At 44.4% G+C, this 19,570-nt stretch overlaps 2 protein-coding genes across 4 annotated transcripts in view; both read left to right on the forward strand.

Moving 5' to 3' along the window:
• The first annotated feature begins 1,507 nt into the window (after positions 1-1,507).
• LOC136362421 (tumor necrosis factor receptor superfamily member 26-like) lies at positions 1,508-7,694 on the forward strand. The gene is made up of 9 exons (XM_066320887.1): positions 1,508-1,534; positions 2,774-2,864; positions 3,618-3,749; positions 3,897-4,008; positions 4,587-4,654; positions 5,241-5,345; positions 6,315-6,343; positions 6,439-6,489; positions 7,480-7,694. Exons 1-9 carry the CDS (start codon positions 1,508-1,510, stop codon positions 7,585-7,587), a joined length of 723 nt encoding a protein of 240 aa, XP_066176984.1. The 3' UTR covers positions 7,588-7,694.
• A 4,635-nt stretch (positions 7,695-12,329) lies between these two features.
• The window catches only part of CARS1 (cysteinyl-tRNA synthetase 1), a 31,526-nt gene continuing 24,285 nt past the window's right edge, over positions 12,330-19,570 (forward strand). The window contains exons 1-3 of one of the 3 annotated variants that reach the window (XM_066320876.1): positions 12,334-12,426; positions 17,274-17,519; positions 18,335-18,358. In XM_066320876.1, the coding sequence (XP_066176973.1) occupies positions 12,399-12,426; positions 17,274-17,519; positions 18,335-18,358 (298 nt within the window). In that variant the 5' untranslated portion in view covers positions 12,334-12,398. Of the gene's footprint in view, positions 12,427-17,273; positions 17,520-18,334; positions 18,359-19,570 lie in introns of all 3 variants that reach the window. The other 2 variants (XM_066320877.1, XM_066320878.1) reach the window with 2 other exon arrangements.

Below are 19,570 nucleotides of genomic sequence, written 5' to 3' on the forward strand. Positions count from 1 at the left end.
CTTAGCTCATGCCCTTGTGAGTTAGCCCCTCTTTTAGCCGGCCGTGGTGAGAGAGAGAGAGAGGTCTCGTATGGAATTTCCGCAGGTGGTACTTTATTGAGAGGGTACCAGCGAAAGGGATCCAGGGACGAGGAACCTCTGCCGACCAGAGGAAACTCAGGGGTTTTTATGGGATACCAGGGTGGGAGGAAAAGGGTACAGAACCAATCAATTGTAACAGATCTACATAAAATCCCGAGGGTGCTTGTGGGTCTCCAGACAGGTCACCGTAGCTAGGAGGCCTGTCTTTTTGTCCTGGTGACTCAGGGTGAAGTTGCGAAATCCTTTCTTGACTCCTCAGCTTGGCTCCCTCCAGGGGCAGAGCGGCCGGGGCTCTGCCCACCTCCACAATTATGTATCCAGATTGGGTGCCATCTTGAAGGACATCATCCTAGTCATTCTTTCCCAGCAAGTCTGATCTGTGCCACATGTGGTGTAGAACTCAGTGAGAGGGGATTGCCTCTGCTTGCCAGGCTGTGCCAAGTTCCATATGCAGCTTTAAAATGGATACATCCAAATGTTTGCATGTAAAGCTGTACAAACACATTCACTCATCCCCTTTGAATGCTTCACCAAGTCAGTACAACTCTGGGCTGTCAGCACAGCCTTCTTCACTCATCCTGTTTGAGACCATATGTTTGAGTTATGGATAGGAGCTTCTCCTATATCTGTAGGGCTGTTTACATCCCTTGGGTACAACTGTATCCTGGCTTTGGGAAATGGTTACCAAACAACAGAAAAATCCCCCAAACAACCCAAGCCCCCCTGAATCAAAGTGAAGCAGTGCTGAGCAGGCAGCCTTCAGTAGGTGTCAATGTGAGTGCTGGAAATTGTTTGGATTGTTTCCCTTTTACCAAACACAGGGATTTCACTAGAACTTGTGACTGCAGTTGGGTAAAATTAACACTGTAACCATAAGAGCAGCAGTTCAGTGAAAGGAACTATCAACCTACACAAACTAATTAAGCATCAGCACAGGAAGAGTTTCCAACAATTAGGGCTGCTGCCACAGAGGATTAAAAGATAACCCAAAAAGGAACAGCCTATGAATCCTTGTGCCATTAGTTGTAGTCCAATTTCAACATCTGGAGATGAATGTTCCTACGTGCCAGTTACATGCACATGGGAAACGAAAAGTATTCTTGAGGAAAATCATGGCCAGAAACGTTATTTCTCTGGGAGGAGTAACTGCTGAGGAGAAGAAACGTGAGCACCTTTTTAAGGCTTTAGAAAACCCAGTTATATACACTTCGTTCACGTAATGCTGGGAAAATTCTCCTTACAGCTTTTCCCTCTGCTTTCTGTGGTCAGGATGGACAGTCCGTCACAGGTGAGGGTTGGTAGAAAGTAGATAAAGCCCGCATTGGCGGTACTGCCCGGCCCGCCTCGCCCCGCCCACGCCCGCGCTCCGTTCCCTAACGAGAGGACATTTGCCCGGCGTGCCTTCGGAGACGTGATGGAAGCTGCGATGGGGCGAGTGGTGGGGCTGCTGCTGGTGAGTGCCGGGTGGGACTTTGGCCCGTAGGGTGGGACTCTGGCCCGTAGGGGCGGCTGTCTGCCTGCCGCCCGCAGCCAGAACCCCAATTCTGCCTTTGGCGGGGGGGGTTGGGGGGGTGTGTGTGGTATGTCTCCCTCCACTTCTAGCGTGAAAGAGCCTTGTGGGTTTTTCTATCCTTTTCTTTATTAAAAGACTTTAGTAACTTTCCCGAACTTTTTGCTCGTGTTTGATGCCTCGGGACACCTGCGGCAGTGCCGCTGCCGTGAGGTCAAAGCCCTCAGGAAACGACAGTATGTAGCGTCTCACGGTATCCCTTTCTAACGCGCTCGCGGCCGCCTTTCCTCTTCTGGCGGGGAAATGGGAGAAAGTCAGGAGTGATTTTTTTAAATAGTCCTTATGTTATTTAACTGTGAGACTGGAAGTTTTCTCACTTCCCCAGAGTTATGGGGAAGAATTTCAGTCTACCGGGGAGAGAGTTTAAAGACGGGGACTGTCTTGGTTTTAGCTTAGAAGTTGCTGGTGGCAGTTAGTGCCAGGGAGGTGGGGGGGGCGTCCCTTCCCCCCTTCCTGCTTTTCCTGCTTTGGTTCTAGAGGGCTGTATGGGGCGCATCTTGCTAGGAGTGTGACTCAGGTGTCCCGACCGAGCATGTGCTCGCCTCCCTTGGACATACCTTGACGCGGCGCCGCGCGTCCGCGGGGCGCTGCCGAGGAGTGACCGGAACCTGCACGGCTCTTCCTCTTAAAAAAAGTCATTCCCAATGCTTCCGTAGCATTATTAATGACTCGGTTTGTCTTCTGCCTAAGATTAGAGTCAGTGAGACATGTTGGATTAATCTGTGCGGCGTCTCGTCAGTTTTGCAGGAGCGAGATTAGCTCTGATTACGATGAATTAAAAAGATGAAGGAAGGGAGAAACTAATCCTTTGCACACCACAGAAACTTTGGTGTCTGCAGTAACACTGCAGTGAGCTAGTGGGGAGAAAACAGAAGTTTATATGGAGGCAGGAATGTGTAGCAATAGTTGCTTAAAATTTATCAGCCTCTGCATGGTGCCGCCTTAACCCCAGCTGTGTGATGGCAATTACTGCAGCACTTAGTAGAAATTATTTCGGGTTTGCTTTGTGGCTTTACATAAACTTCTGAATGTGTTTCCAAGTCTTCACAAGTTAATCTCGACAGGACAGTTACCATCTTCTGGGAGGATGAATCACTCGAGGCTTGTTTGCCTTCACTGTAGGTTGTGCTACTGACGTTGCCTGGAGCCCGAGCGGAGTGTGGGGAGAGAGAATACTTCCATGAAGGTTTCTGCTGTGAATTTTGTGAAGCAGGTAAGACTTTGAGCAATTACAGCTGATAGCTATTGTTTCTTACATTGCATCCTGTGGAAGTGCAAGCCTGGTTGGAGCTATGATGACTTCTTGGTACTGTAAAAGCTGGGCTCCATTTTGAAGTGAGAACTCCTTAATGCTACAGCGGATGATTGGGAGAGGTGCTTTGACATCCAGCCAGGAAGCCTCTGCTTGTGGTTGAAGGATAAAGTTCTTGAAGTTAAGTGATTTAGTTAACGCCAAGAACTAGCCTAGGAGAATTCTGCTATTTCTCTAGGCAAAGCTTCAGTATGGTTTTGCTCTCCCTTCCTTGCTCAATGTGTGCAGAGTTAACAGGTTTTGCACCAAGAAACCTCTTGGAAGTGTCAGAAGCTTACTGGTGCGTTTAGGTGGGGTTCAAACAAAGGAAAAAAAATTTCTTGAAAGCAATTCTCCCTAGGCTTGCCCCATTTATTTTGCAATGTGGCCATCCAGATGGCTCCCTGCCTGAGCTGCTGCAGGGGCTCATCCTAGCTTCAGCAAATGTGTTTATGTTGGCAAACAATCTCCGTCGTCTTTACACCTCTCCCTGTCTGGGCAGCAATTCTGCCTCCTGACTCTCTTGTATCGCTCAGTTCATGTGGCATGCAATTGATTTGCAAGGAAGGGTTGAACTCTCCCCAGAAATTTGTGTTCTAATATCCTGGTTTAGCCTCTTGTCTGTCAAGATTCCCTGAGATTGCTGCTACTGCTGCTGGTTGTCTTCTTCCACAGGTACTTTTGTTGCTGATCACTGCAATACCTCACATTCGAGAGGAAAATGTGACCCTTGCAAAGAAGGAAAAGGTTTTACTGCCCACGCAAATGGCTTGGAGGAATGCTTGCCTTGCAGACAGTGCAAAGAGGGTACCAACTTTATGAAACCTTAACCATTTTTCCTTTTTTTTTAATGTGGAAAAACCTGGTCTTCATTGAGCATATTGAAATTAAAAGTAAATTGCCTTTATGGCCTGAGTATAATCTGTGCACTTGCTAACTTAATTTTATTTTTAGGTCAGGTAACTCTGAGACCCTGTACTCGGACACAAGATGCTGAATGCCAGTGCAAACCAGGGTATTCCCGTCCTCATAAGGACCATGAAATATGTCAGAGAAACAGTCAAATGTAAGTTTGAGAATAAGTCACCATTTTCCTTCTAGGGAATGTTAGACCTGTGGCCCCATCTGTGCCAATAGTTCACAGGTGTTGTCAGGCTGTGAATAATTGCCCTGAAGTCAACTATTCATGCATTTAAATTTTAGATGTCAAAACCTGTGATGTTGAGACCTAGAAAGACGTGGATTGGGGTATCACTGCACTTGTTGCTTATGGCTGTAAACTTGCATTTTTCATGTTTTTAGGTTGTTCCCCAGAAACACACTTGAATGAACATTCTAGCACCCAGCACAAAATTTTAGGATGTAGAACCACCTGTCAGAGAAACTAACTGTGCATGAATAATGCTTATTCTCTGTGGGTTTTTCTTTTCCCCCTCCACTTAGAAGTTAACATACATGAATTTTATCTGCTTTGCTTTTATTTTATCTTGTCTTATCTTGGATTGTTTAAAGGTGCACTTCTCTCAAAGTTTATGCATGTTCTGTTTATGGTTCTAAGCTCTGCCTGAAAAAGAATCAGGTCTGGACAAAGCTAAGTATTGCTCTGGAAATGTTGATACAACCTTGTGTTACCATCCACTTCAGGCATCCGGACGGGAAAGAAATCGCTCCGAATTCCACTGCTACTACAGACCCAGCCTTACCCAGTCAAGGTCTGCTACACAAATCTCACTCAGCTTGGTTTGTAAAAGTGGTTTCAACTACTGTGACATATTTAACCACAGCTTCATTGTGGTCTGAGTTACTTGCTAAGGTTACTTGCTTGTTGAAGGGCCAAACCCTTGAGGTTTCACTTGGTGTGAAAAGCTACATGTGTTGCCAGGGTTCTTAAAGTTGCAAGGCTGTCACAGTTGAAAGTTATGGATAGTGCAAAGATATTTACTGTGCCTGGAGTAGCTTCCTCTTCTGCCAGGAACTCACGCTGTCCATGCTACAGCACCTGAAGTTTGGTATCATCTTTTGCATACTTGTTTCCCCTGAAGTGTCTCTCCAGAAAACTTGTAGATGTTGTATTGCAGCTCCCTGCAGAATTTCCTGCTGCCTTTGGGATCATCATGTGCAGTGCCAACAAGTACTCACATGCTCAGGGGACCTCAGAGTCCCAATGCCTTTTCCAGGACAAACTATCTGGATGGTTGTATTAGTTTCAGGCTTAGGTTTTACTCTAGGACAGCAAGGAATACCTTTTGGGGGGACTGTTTCAGTACTAATTTTACTATTTTTTTTCTTGTTTTGCAGGGAAGGAAGCTTTTGATTGGGTTATTCCACTGATTGTGGTGATGACGGTGGCAGTGTTAATTTGTTTGTGTTTCCTAATTGTTAAAAAGCTGAAGCGTAATAGAGGTAACTGCCAGATTATTACCTGTGAAATTTGCTTTCCAGAGTTAGGCCAAGCATGCACTAGGGCTATCCCTGGTTCTTGTGTTGCCTTACAAGGGATTTGGTTTAAGCTCTAGTTCATTTAGCATGTGATTGAAATTAGCAAGTCCTGTAAAATGAAGAGTAGTTTGTTTGGTAAATAAAATGCATAGTCCTTAGCTATGAGCTTTCTTACCTTGCTGATAAGAATGCCTCTGCTTCAAAGCAAGATTATCACAAGATCCTTATAAAGGAGTTCTCCAATACACTTGCCTTGTATTGGCAAAGAGGAAAAACCTGTGTGTGGGTTCAGATGCATAGGGCAAAAAGAAGCAACTAATTAGATCATTAATTACTTTCAATGTGTTTGGCTATGGAGATTTTTTTTTTCTACAAATTGGTACCCTTTAGTGATTTGAACCTCTTAATCTGAATGTAAAGTTAATAAGTCCTGTGTGAATTTCTTTTTTAGCGGAAACTGAGCTGTTTACCTTGGAAACTTTTATTTCCACTATTGTGTATTAAAGTATTTTTGCTACAAGTGTGGTTAAAATAATACTAAAAACTAATTTGGATTTTAAATGCTAAGTTTGTTGAAATCATGTCTTACTGATTGTATTGCAGTAAAGACAATTTCTGCCTTTTCTCCGGTATTGCAATAGTGTACAAAAATGCTGAGAAACTAAAGCTGGAGTAGAGAAGGTTGCAAGAGTGGCTTAAAAGCCAAACTAAGCAAGATTCTTCTCTGTATTTAGGCACAGTGCTTGTGCTGTTGGTGGAAGCTAAGAGTAGTGCTGTGGTGAAATGTATGACAAGTCAAAGAAACGAAATGGCTCTTAAAAGCTTTGGCTCTGTTAGAAAAGGTTCTATCGCATCTAAGTCTTGTGTGAATTCAGCTATGTTTAAGTTGCTGCAATTCCTATAAGTTTCTTAGACACTTATTTTGTTTTTCAGCTGCCTCAACTGATGAAGAGGGAGGTTGGGTGAGTATGTGATGGATCAAGTGTTTCATCTCAGTCCAATTGTTCACAGCAGAATTGTACCTGATACGTAACCCTCAACATTTGTCTCATTGTAGATCTCTGGTAGGATGTGTCGCTGTGATGCAACAAGCTGTGATTCATACAAGGTCAGATTTTAATTAGCAAGTGTCTGATGCATTCAATTGCTGTATGTGTCTGCTGCAGTTGGCCTTGTCAATAATTGGAAACATTTCAGAGCCTGTGTCCAGGATGCTTTGGAAGTGGGGAAAAAAACTTGGACTAATTGCAAGTTTTCACTTCAGACTCTCTCCAAGTGATGCCTTGATCCAATTAATTTCTTTTTTGCTGCTTCAAACTTGTGTTCCCCAACTGATTGCAGTTGTTGTTTACCTGCATGGTGGTGTTGGGGCTCTCATTGCACTGTTGTTGACTACAAATTATTTGTTTATAAGTCTTAATGACTCCTGATCCAGTAAAGTGATTGAGTCTTCCTACCTTTGGGCTCATGCCACAAGCTACAGACCAGGACCTGACAGTCTGAATTCTTGGTCCTATGCAGTCCCAAAAGAGGAAGGGGGTCTGCTCAGGGCTCAGAGCATGCCAGTCCCAAAGTACCATCCCTAAAAAGGGTTTATCCACCTGAGGCTGCTGGCATGTGTTCCAGCTTGAAGCTGCGTATACCCTGGCATCCTGTGGTCAAACACTATTTCAAGGCCTTGACTGTTTGAGTCTGAAAAAGCCTATTGCTGATCTAGTATTCTGCAAGATAAATACACAATTGAGTGAAGTAATTACAGGCTGGCTTTAGCTTCTCTGGTTAGAAACTACATCCCTACCAGCACAAGGCAAAAATGAGCTCAGTTTTACACAACAAATGTTAGTCTTGATGAGGAACTAGGAAAATATCTAGACTTTTCTCAAAGTGTGTATACAGCACTTTTTCTCTCTGGAGCTTGTCATGTCCTTCACCAATGCATTACCCACCCAGTGTATGCACTCTAGTTTAATGTTACTAATTAGACATTTTGAGTAGTTAAATGCACTTTAATTATGTCAAAAATACTTAAAGACTGAAGAAGCAGAATTGAAAGATATGTTCAAAGGCCCACCCTAAACTCTGCTCTTTCTTTTTTAAGGTCCATAAGTCGCTCAATTATGTCAAACACCCTGGTGTTTTTGTTGAGTTGTGTCTCCCCTCACACCCTGGCCAGATTTGCAGCACTTCATCTGTTTATAAAAGCTGATGAAGAAATGACAAAAAAACCTGGTCAAAATGCTGTAGCATAGGAATAGGCAAATATAACATCCCTTTAATTTGAATAAAATGGTTGTAGAATGATGCAGTTACAAATTGGTGCATGGTGCCACTTATCTCTCATGTTAAAGCTGTCACAGGCAGATGGAAAGTCTGAACTTAGAATGCTCATGCTGCTGCAAAGCCTATTTCCTAAGAAAAGTTACACTGATGCTGTCCTGAGACTGAACATTTTGGCACCTACACACCTTCCCTTCCAAAGAACCCGCAAATTCATACTGCTCAAATGGCTCCCACAACTGCTGGAACTTGAATTGGTGATGCTGAATTTTGAACCAAGTGTCAGCCCTGCTGTGCTGTTCCAGTAATTTGTTTTCCTGTTTAAGAATTATCCTGTATAAATAAGATCAACTTCTTTAATGTGCTTATACCTTTAAACAGAAAGTGTTTTCAGTGAGCATGATATACAACTACTTGTATAATATGTGCGGGGATTCTCTCTCATGTCCCTGCTTATGCACATTTGTCATGTGGTGGTGTCACCTGTGGGTTACTGTCCCTGTGCAAGCAGACAGCATGCTGCCTTATGCTTACAAAGGCCCTGTACCTAAATAAATACAAGTCTTGGGGCAGAACAGAAACTCCTCATCCTCATTTTCCACATGTAAAAAAAAATAATCTTAAAACTTGTCAGCTTTAGCATCACCTGTCATGCTCGACATGCTACTCTGCTTTGTGCTTGTACTATTCATGCTGAGCTGGTGCTGTACTCCCTGGCTACATTTGTTTAATGAATTGGCAATGATAAAAGTGAAGGGAGCCTTTCTTGCTGGTTTCCCTCTTTGTCCTCTCACAAAAGCTATGCAATTGACGTGGGTGCTCATTGGCCTCTTTCAACTGATCATAGTTGGTGAGTCTGCCAGAAAAGCTATTCCAGCCACAGCCCAATGTAGTGCACATCCATGGATCTGATAGGCTTCTTGGCAACAGTTCTGACTGTCAGCCTTGACACAGTGATAGGCTTAGGGCCCCTGGTTCTGTTCAGTCACCTCAGGTGCAGCAAAGCAATTTAATTCCCTCCTGTCTTAGGAGGGGTCCCTACCTTCTGTACCTAGAGGGGAGGAAGCAGCAATCCTGGTCAGTTAAAACATTAAAAGGAACAGGAAAAGTTTCCTGCAGTTTTGTGGAGGTAATTTGTGAGCCTTATCCTGCAGTCTGGAGGGTGCAGAACTGCCAGGGAGGTGGAGAGTCAGGCTCTGTAGGAATTTGAAGTCTAATTCTGTCAAGGCTGTAACTTTGCTAAATTATCAGCTCTCCTTTTATTTCTCTGACATTTGGCGACTTCAAGTATATTCTTTCCCTAGAAGAAGACGGTGTAGAGTAGTGTGGTTTCTGAGCAGGGCACTGTCCTGTGCAGGAGCTGGAAGTGCTGTATGACAGTGTGGTTGAGGAGGATTGCTAAATCTTCATTGGCAGCAAAATCTGTCCAGAATTCTGCTTTTCAGCAGAATGCCCTACCTAATGTTCCAAGCAGAACTCCAACAAATTGTAGGATAAGTGTATGTGTGTGAAATTATTATTATATTTTCTCTAATATAGGTATCCCTTTAGTTGAGCTCTTAATTCTTCCTGGAGCTTTCAGGCAAAGCAACAGAGGAAAGTTTGCCTTAAAGATGTAATAGGAAGTATAGGAAGTGATAGTTTTGGGGGAAAAACCTTCAATCCCTCATTTAATTTACTCTGTTTCTTTCATCTCCCTGACAAAAGCTACTCTTTTGCGATAGCAGCAAATGTTGCCTTGGAGCCAGCAGCGTGTTTGTTTCACCATGCAATTTTCTTTAAGCCAGTACTTCCAGGTCTGCTCTGAAATCTGCCCCCTTCCCCTTTTTGCTGTGTGTGGTGTGTGCTGTAAAAGCAAGCTGTCAAGTAGGTAAAAAAAAACAGTGAGTGAAACACCCTGATTTGTTGGAGCAATGGTCCAACTTTGTATTACAGCTACAAGAACCAAGCCACTTAATCATTAAAGATCTTTCTCAAAATAGTAAGTATTCCATAATTTGGAATTTGTTTTTTGTGTTTTTTTTTCCTGTTGACTTTAGTCTACTTAAGGAATAGTATAAAGAGGCTAATGAATATTGCTTAGACCTATAAGGCTTCCAGTTTATTATAAAATATGCTGAAGCAGGATTATTGCTGCATTTATAATCCCTGTGGTGAAGTGTTCTACTTTGGAGCATGACTTTCTGCATGGGAGTATAGCACAGTCATGATTTTAAGAATAAGAGTAGTACAATTTTTTAAAAAATGTTTTAAAACAAGTCTGCATTGCAGCAGTGTACTCTGCTTTACTGAGTGAGGTGTAGGTCAGAGTGTAAGTTCTGTCTGTCAAATGTCTCCTCACCTGGAAGAGCACATCAAACCCCCATATATCCACCCGTGCCCAGCAAATTGTTGTGCTGGATGTTCAGGCAATGTGTTTTGCTCGTGGTGGTCTTGGTGTGGCAAGCCTATGCCAGTAGCATAGTGAAGTGGTTCAAACTTCCTCTTCAGTAGCCCTGCCAAAGGAACATCCCAGCTGTCATGGGTTAACACTTAAACCTCTACACTAAATTTAGCAAACAAAAACAGGTGAACATGAAATCACTACACCAGCCAATGAAGCCTTCCTCAAAACCACCCTTACTGGATGGTGTCCTGCCTTAGGAGACCACTTCTGAGACATGCACCAATACCTTTAGCTACTTTCAAGACCACTGAGAAGAAAACTTGTCTTGCTGCGTCTTAGGTGCCAAACCCTGCCTTGGTGCTGCTGTTTGGTCTGTGTAGGTATTGGCTGAAAATTAAGGGGAAAGTATGTATTTGAGCTATGGAAAAAAAACCAAACCAACCCAGTCTTTTAAAATCCAAGCCGATTTGTGTTGTGTTTTTTCTTGCAGAAGTGACAGACACCTTTGATGTCTTTATAAAGGAAGTACCACCACCACCACCAGTGGGAAGCGGCTTATGAAAACTGTTCTACAGGAAAATGACATTGATGAAATTATTTCTAAATGTCCTAATGGAGAAGAATAATACTATCAGATGCTTCTCATCTGGAGAAACAGACTGGGACAGAAACAATGTATTATTATATTACTGGATGCATTGAAGCATTTAGATACTATTTATTGCAACACATTAAACACTTTAAAAAGTAATAACATTATACGTTAAGTAGAAGCTGAAGATTAATGTTCATGAGGAATTGCAAAAATGTAGCTGTGTACCTATGTGTGCCTTTAGACTTCCTTTAAATGTGGGTATCAGAAATTGCAAGTAGAAATAGATCTGATACCCTCCTCACCTCATACAGACAGCCAGAAGGGATGCAACGCCTTTGTTGTTTTCATGTTTACATGACCTTCCTGACTTTGTGCTATAAAATATTAAACTCAGGTGCTACATGCCCACCTGCGAGTAAGGTGGCCGGGCATCCCTTAACGTGTAGCACTGCTGTGCTGTCTCAACCTGAGCGGCGGGAACTGGTGCTGTTTTTGAAAGACTACTGTCATGCTTTAATTTCCAAAACGATTTTGTAATGCTCGAAGCACAATAATAAAAATCTGGCTGAGATGGAAACTGACTCTGCGACTTTGTGCCGGCGGTGTCATCTCCGTCTTGAGAGCTATTTGGGGAAGGCACTCAGAGCCGGGGCACGGTGCTGTTGGCTCACGGGGTGGCCGCGATGCCCTGGGCGGCCATTTCCCGGCTGTGCGGGGCCGGGCCGTGCCGTGCGGGGCTGTCTGTGGCGGGGCCGAGCGGGGCCGTGCCGTGCGGGGCTGTCTGTAGCCGGGCCGGGCCGTGCAGGGCTGTGTGTGGCGGGGCGGTGAGGGACTGTCTGTGGCGGGTCCGAGCCGTGCCGTGCCGTGCAGGGCTGTCTGGGGCGGGGCCGTGCAGGGCTGCCTGCGGCCGGGCCGTGCGGCGCTGTCTGTGGCGGGGCCGTGCCGTGCAGGGCTGTGTGTGGCCGGGCCGAGCCGTGCAGGGCTGTCTGCGGCGGGGCCGAGCCGTGCAGGGCTGTCTGCGGCGGGGCCGAGCCGTGCAGGGCTGTCTGCGGCGGGGCCGAGCCGTGCAGGGCTGTCTGCGGCGGGGCCGAGCCGTGCAGGGCTGTCTGCGGCGGGGCCGAGCCGTGCAGGGCTGTCTGCGGCGGGGCCGAGCCGTGCAGGGCTGCCTGCGGCCGGGCCGTGCGGCGCTGTCTGTGGCGGGGCCGTGCGGCGCTGTCGGCGGCCGGGCCGTGCGGCGCTGTCGGTGGCGGGGCCGGGCCGTGCGGCGCTGTCGGTGGCCGGGCCGTGCGGCGCTGTCTGCGGCCGGGCCGTGCAGGGCTGTCTGTGGCCGTGCCGTGCGGCGCTGTCTGTGGCGGGGCCGTGCAGGGCTGCCTGTGGCGGGGCCGTGCGGCGCTGTCGGTGGCCCGGCCGTGCGGCGCTGTCGGTGGCCGTGCCGTGCGGCGCTGTCTGTGGCGGGGCCGTGCAGGGCTGCCTGTGGCGGGGCCGTGCGGCGCTGTCGGTGGCCCGGCCGTGCGGCGCTGTCTGTGGCCGGGCCGTGCGGCGCTGTCTGTGGCGGGGCCGTGCAGGGCTGTCTGTGGCGGGGCCGTGCAGGGCTGTCTGTGGCGGGGCCGTGCGGCGCTGTCGGTGGCCGGGCCGTTGCCCGGGTGACGGCGGTCGGAAGTAGCGTAGCGCGGGCGGGGCGGGGCGACACTTCCGGACGCGCTGTTGCATCAGCTCGGCGGCGAGGGCCGGCGGAGGCAGCCGCAGCAGGAACGCCGGGATGGCAGCAGCCGCCAGCGCCGAGCACGGTAGGTGGGCGAGCGGCGCCGCGGGCCCCCGGCGAGGCCGGGCCGAGGGCTGACCGGGGTTGTCACGGCTCGGCGGGGGCCGGGGTCGCGGCCCCGGCGCTGTCACGGCGGCGGCGGCGGTGTCGCCTGCTCTGCGCGTTCCCCGGGCTCCGCTGGCGTGGGGCCCGCTGCCGCAGAGCCCCGCGCTGGGTGCGCGTCCCGCGGGACGCCGCTCGCCTTGTGCCTCCCCGCGGCTCTGGGGTTAATGTCGGCATTCAGCGGGAAAATGCGGAGCTCCGCGTCACCTGGGAACAGCTGTCCCCCAGCTCCTGGGTGCGCTCGGTCCGTGCGCTGCTCTGCGCCGTCCGCGCTTTCACCTGTCAGTGTGTCTCCCGTGCTGGCTTTCCCAAGCCGTCGGTGTGCTCCCCTGAACTCCCGCCTGAACTTTCGGACTTTTACGGACATTTTTTTCGTGGTCGTGTTTTAATGATAAGTTGTACTGTTCGCTTCCATATGGAGGGAGGGCTGGGGTAGTACTATAATTTTTGGCACTAATGAAGCAAATGTAAACTTGGAATACCAGTCATGCAAGTATGAAATACCATTATGGTATGTAAAGGGTTGGAAATTTCTGACATTCCAATTAAGGATCTGTAAATACAAATATTTTTGCCCCTTTTTCTTTGTTACTAAAAGTTACTTTGCTCTTTATTCATCTCATGTAATATTCTCATTGAAGTGAAACGTTTCTTGTTGTCAAAGGATTGGCTTTTTAAGAAGTCTTTTCATTATCTTAGTGGGGGAAAGCTCAAGGCAGGCTCAGTTCAGGTGCACTTTGAGAAACTCTTTAGTTAATATTTGTTAGGGAGTGGTTTTTTTACTGAAACGACAATTGTTGTATTTAGTTTCACTTCAGGAAAAGTGGAAGTGAAACTTTCAGGACTCCAAAGACTAGGATTGACAAGCTCTTCCTTGTTGTGGGATACTCCAGTTTTAAAAGTCTCTCCTCATCTAAAAACCTTTTGCTCCTTTTGTGTGAGTCTTGATAAGTCGTTTGTTTTTCTGTCATTATGCTGTGTCTAGCACTAGTTGGAGTCACTGCATTGGTTTGCTTCTTGTGAAATGTTAATGGAAAAGGAGAACTCACCTTGGCTGAGCAGATGGTTGGAATTCTTTTCAAAGGCACCAGAGTGACCGGCCAGGATGATAAATGGCCAGTTTGGAGCTGTATTAATAATGTTACGTTTGTCTTTTGTGGCTTGTCTTTAATTTGTGAGAACCAAGTTGGATGAGAAATTGCATTTCAAAGTGTTCAGAAATGGGTAAGATTTCTTTTTGGAGAATGCCTCCTCAGAATTCGCAGAACATTTACATTGTCGTCTAATTATGACTGACAAGGTTAGCAGGTTCAGGAAAGCCCAGGAAATATAATTTTTCCCTGAAGCAAAGTAACTCCTTGGTTTTGTGTCAGCTAGCTAGCTTACTGCCTATTTTATGGCTTTCCTGTATTTACTTTGCTGTCCATACCTTCAAGGAGCAGAGGTTTTCATTTACAATAGAGGTTTTCAATTTTAATAGAAGTGAAAATTTTCGATGACATTTGATATTGTGGGGGTTATGTGTCTTGATTAAACCTCAAAAGTTATTTTATGTGCAAATAAAATGTGGAAGCTGTCCTGTGCCTTTGAGCCTGTGTGTTGCTGCGGTCTCTCAGACAAATTCCCAGTGCCCTTTAATAGTCTCTGAAGCGCTCCATGCATGGAAAGAAGAATATGTGACAATAATATCACCCAGAGAGACTGTACACCAGCAGTTACTGTGTAAGAACTGTATTAATGGATGTCTGCGGTAGAATTTTTTTTGAAACAACCTTTTACTGTTACATTGTTAACATTAATTCTTCTGATTTTTCAAGGTTGTTTTGCTACCTCTCCCAATACTCGTGGTCAGTAGGTTTCCTCTTGTGTGATACAGTATCTGTGGGCCATTCTGTTCACTTGAGTTAAAATCCAGCCTTATGCAACAGCTCTGTAGTACTCTCAAGTTTCTGCTGTCAAGGAGACACTTCTGATGCAATTGAGTAGTAACAACTGTAGTTTTTCTGGTTTGGGACTGGAAAAAAAAATTGCAGTTAGAGAGAAGGGCAGTTCCTGAGCCCGTTTTCCTAAAGCAACAGGGAAAACAGGTCAGATGTACATCCATTGGCCTTTCTCCCTCAATGCTTTTTGAATCCATTGATTGGTATTAATTAATCAATTAATTTGACAGTGGGAAGCTGTCTCTTGCACACCATTGGCACACTTGGCAAAGATGAGCTGAAGCTGTGCAGGACGATGGGGATGCTGGAGCATATGGGAAAATAGGATGCAGCACTTAGGAGATACCAGAAATATTTCAGTGGGAGTGTTTAATAAATTGAAGGAATTGCAAGATGGAGGGAACCAAGGAGGCAGAATGGAAATTACAGAAAACCAGATTCTGTAGATTTACTATTCTTCTTTAAGTTATGGTATCAATCAAACCAGAACAAGACTTTTACATAGACAGCTGTCACTGATTGTCCTTTTGCTTGAAAAAAGTGATCCGCTAGTGCACTGCCTTCCAAGACAGTGTTACCATAGTCATTTGCTCAGCACAGCCTGTGAAACTGATGTGGGACACTGGGAATGGGACAGTGAGCCTGCCAAACATCATTATAGTTTCAAGTATTAATGTCTTTGCCAAGATTGCCCAAAAAAATTTTAGTTGTTAAGCTTATCAGTGCTGAGCCGGTACCAACATTCACAGGCAGTGTTTGCCACCTCTCCTTGCCAAAATTACCTTATATGAGTACTGTCATATTTGTATTTGTGTGTAAGTTTGGGCAACTTACCTTTCCTTAGATTGGTTTACAGATGTGGTTGGAAAGCACTTATATTGTTTCAGATACACTGACTTGCTTCGCATTAGCAGCCTGATGTGTGAATAATGGTCATAATAACCATAATAATACTTTGCAAATTGGGTGTTGTTTTTCCTTGGAAAAGATCATTTCTTTGAGATATAGTTTCATTTCTACCCAGATCATTCTTGTAGTACCTTTTTTTTTTTTTTTTTTTGCATTCTCCCTCGTATGTTCTTGTGTATACAAAATTCACATTCAGGGAAGACTTATGTCTTAGGTTTCCACTGTTAATGAACATAACTGTTTCAAACTATTTCATGTGTATAAACATGTGAAGTTCTGTGCTGATAAACATCAGTAAATATTTAGGAGCATGAAAAGATTATAGTAAAATGAACTGTGTGAGCTGAAGCTGAATCCCATTCAGCTGAGTAAGGCAAGCCTATAAGGTTGAAGTATGAACCATTATTTCTTTGATATTCCTTACTTGTACTGAGCAATTACATGGGAAGGCCTTGAGAAGGATTTATACTTTACATAGATCTGTCTTCTTCTGTTCATAGATTTTAAATATCTTTTGTGAATTTTGTTTTTTAAATTTTTTTTGTTAAATTACTGACCTTTTTTATTCGTTCTCCCAATACAGACATGAGATGAGATATCATTTACACCCCAAAGAGTTGAATACAAACATGCTTGATATCTAGCTGCCACTTCCCTGTCTTCCTGAGTTGCTGTTGGGTATTTTAAAATGGATTTCCATATAGAAAATGGTTCATAAAGTTTTAACTGATGATACTTGGAAAAACTTTAATTGTTTAAAATTACATCGCATCCTCTCCTAGCCATCACTGTCCCATCTCCTTTCATTCCTGCCTTTCCAAGAGGTTGTGTTCTGTGGGCACCTCCATGCTTTGGGAACTCCTTGTGCAGCAGATATTCGTGCCAGTGTGAGAAGTGGCACTTCTGGCTGTGGTCTGTGTTGGGCTTTGGGAGCAGGGACAGGTGCTCTCCTGCTGCCTCTCTCACATTACTGCACATGACCTTAGCTTAAATTACCTTGCTGGCTGACTAGACAGGATATTGCCTTCATGTTTATACAGTGCTTTGAACACAAATGGTGCTACAAACGTTGAATCATTGTAGGAAAATGTGAATGCTGGGTTTGCCTAATGGCAGTGCTAGCCCAGTGCCATAACCTCAGAGTGCTTTGTACCCACTGGCTTGCACAGGACTCGCTCTTCCAGTGAGCATCCCCACCAACTCACAGAGCTTTCCTCTGTGTCCCTGCATTTGTCAAGATGAGACATAACTGATCCTGCTTTGCCTATATACCAAATAAATCATGGAATTTAAAAATTATGAGAGAAGGGCAGAATCTGATACCCTTTCTGTTTGTTCATGTAGATTTTACTCATTTTAAATATTATTCATTTGTCTGGGGAGAGAAAGGGGCATGGGAGAAGTATGGGAATATACAGCAGCAGCTGAAGTTTTAAGTTTCTAGACCAAGTAGGAGGAACTGAGCATCGTGCTGGGAGCCTGAGGGCAGGCAACACCCCTGCAAAGATGTAACTACATGCTCAAGTTCAGTAGACATATTCACGGCCTTTCCACAATGTATAAAATGAATTTAAATATTGGCAGGATGAGTGTTTCAGCAGCATAGAAAACAGCGACGGATTAGGTTGGCTCTGTGTGAAGGATTTTCTCCAATTTAAGTAGATGGTATTCTTCATGAAAAATACCTGTGTTCTTGTCCTTACTACTCTTTGAAAGATGTCTTCAAAAACTTATGGCAGCATGAACATAATCTTGTTAACAGGAAATATATAGTTATTTGGTAGCTTGTATAATTTTCTCAAATTTCTTACCAGTTGCCAGAGCTAATTGACAGGGGGAGATGTATATTATAAGGATATATTTTGGTCATGGGATCTCCTTCTTTTAATGCTGACCAAATGTCCTGTGCCTCTCTTTACAGCTTCCAGCTACAGTTTTATTCTGAGCATTAGTGAAGAGGAAGCCAGGGTGAAGGCTCTGAACGAGTACCTGAGCACTCGTAGTTATATCCAGGGGTTCACATTTTCACATGCAGATGTGGAGGTGTTCAGAAAGTTTTCGGGGCCACCTGTGGACCAGTATTTCCATGTTGTCCGGTGGTACAGACACATAGAAGCGATCTATGATGGCAGCAGTGAAAAAAATGAGCCTTGTAAACTTCAAACAAGTGAGTAATATGAAACTGGTGGGCAGGTTATAGACTAGCTGACATTGTATTGGTTGTTATTGCTGAGAATTCCAAGAAGGTCCCTTTCATGCTGTCTTGCACGCCTTAAAATGTACAGTATCAATTTATATTCAAAGTCACAACATTATTCTTGCATACAGTTACTGTGTAACTGATAGATCCTGACCTATTTGGATATAAAAGCCGTTAGCAAATTTTTTAATGTTAAAATTTCTCAGGGTACAGAATTCAATTATGTGTATTTTCTTTAAAAAGCTGGCTATCTTCTGGTTTATAAAATGATGTGTGGGTTTGGGCTTTTTCCTGGTAATACCATGATTTGCCCAGTCTACTTTTTTCCTTGCAAGGTTAACCAAATAGTTGCTGTATAATATACAAATCCACAATAAAATAAACTGAATACTTCCTTTTATGATTGTTATTAACACTGAACTTCACAAAGAATGTCTTGGGTTCTTTTTTAACCCTGGTAATTTAGGCACACTGATGATTTGAGGAAGTAATAACTGGTTAATCTAGGTCATTGTGTAAACATGGGCAGGCATTTTTGGGAGCAGCATCACTCTCCTGAGTTGTTTCCCAATGAGCTAGTCTGACTTAATTGCATTATAGCGAGTTTTTTGCTCAGGTAGTCATGAAATAATGAAAAATGACAATGCAGAGCTGTTGTATAGTGCTTGCAATACCTACAAATGAATTCATGCCTGTCATTCTTGCTGATGATTGTTAACCAGTATTAGTCCAATGCCATCTTCTCACAACCTCTCACCATTTGTGTTCTCAATTCCTAACAGACCAGCAGTTAAAGTCAGACTGCTGTCAGTGAATTTTCTGTGTGTTGTGTGTGTCTGCAAGTGTTTGTGCTGGTTATTTCCTTCCAGCAGAGAAGGGATCTCAGCTGCACCCCTGGCTCTGATAGCAGATTTATCCACTAACTGCAGATTGTCTGTAGATTTCCATGGATCAGGGTGGAGCAGTAAGAGAAAAAGTTTCCATTTTCCTGACCATGAAATCTTTACTGTTACATCTCTCTTTCTGAAGGGTTATACCTTCGTGATTGGTGCATGTGTTTCAGGAGTCCTGCAGTGGTGTCCTGCAGTGTTCACCAGGAAAATGATCCACAAATCTGCAATACTTCTTAGACCTTGAGTACTTGATGGTTGTTTTTTTGGTGTACCAGAAAACTTCATGGTGGATTAGAGCAAATGAACTTCAGTTCAACAAGGGGAAAAGCTGTAGGCTGGTAGAGATATATTTGACCAGACTACCCAATATTTTACCAGCTTTTTACTTTGCCTTTGGCGTCTGTATAGTGGATGAAATGTGACACCTAACTCGCAAACTGAGAAATATGAGGTGCAGTATCTGGGTTTTTCCTTGTGTTCATGTGGTTGTAACTGAAGAAAGCTTTACAGATTTATCTTTTATTAGACTAACCCACACAGGCTTCTTTCCCTGAGGGAAGCGTTGGCCACAATTAAGCATGCCAGAATAATCTTTGTAAATCAAAGAGTAAACAAATCCATACCTTGGTGTATGGCCTGTGTTATGGAGAGACTGCTCTTGAGCTTGAGGTGTTGTGTTCAGGAGTACCTCATGCAAAGAAATGTTTAGAATGGACGCATTTCAATGGATTTGTAGCATGGAAATTAAATGATGTCCCTTTATGAGGCAGAGTACTACGCTTAATGTATTTTTTTCTTATTTGGACAGTTACTCAAAAAAGTAAGAGGAAGAGATTACATTTTTTATACAATGAATGTTTAGGTTACTTGAAGGTTTTCAGCCAAAATATGCATATGAAAATATTGAGGGAAACAGAATTAATGAAGAGTACCCTGAGACAAGGGATAAGAATGGCAATTTTGTTGTCAAAACAGATAGTTTGTGTAATATTTTAATTGCAGGTAAAATGTATACCATGAGAATTCCTAAAGATAGTACTGTGTGTATTAAGTCAGCACACTTGCTGTACTTTGAATTTCCTGGTTTGCTTTCATTCCTAGTTAATGTGATAATTGGTTTAACAT

The sequence above is a fragment of the Sylvia atricapilla genome, chromosome 6 (assembly GCF_009819655.1).
Source record: "Sylvia atricapilla isolate bSylAtr1 chromosome 6, bSylAtr1.pri, whole genome shotgun sequence".
In the NCBI taxonomy this organism is placed as follows: Eukaryota; Metazoa; Chordata; class Aves; order Passeriformes; family Sylviidae; genus Sylvia; species Sylvia atricapilla.

Coding starts and splice junctions, on each gene's coding strand:
- LOC136362421 (XM_066320887.1), top strand. CDS start 1,508: ATGGGGCGAGTGGTGGGGCTGCTGCTG. Junction 1,535..2,773: donor GAGTGGTGGGGCTGCTGCTG/GTGAGTGCCGGG, acceptor CCTTCACTGTAG/GTTGTGCTACTGACGTTGCC. Junction 5,346..6,314: donor AAAGCTGAAGCGTAATAGAG/GTAACTGCCAGA, acceptor TTTGTTTTTCAG/CTGCCTCAACTGATGAAGAG.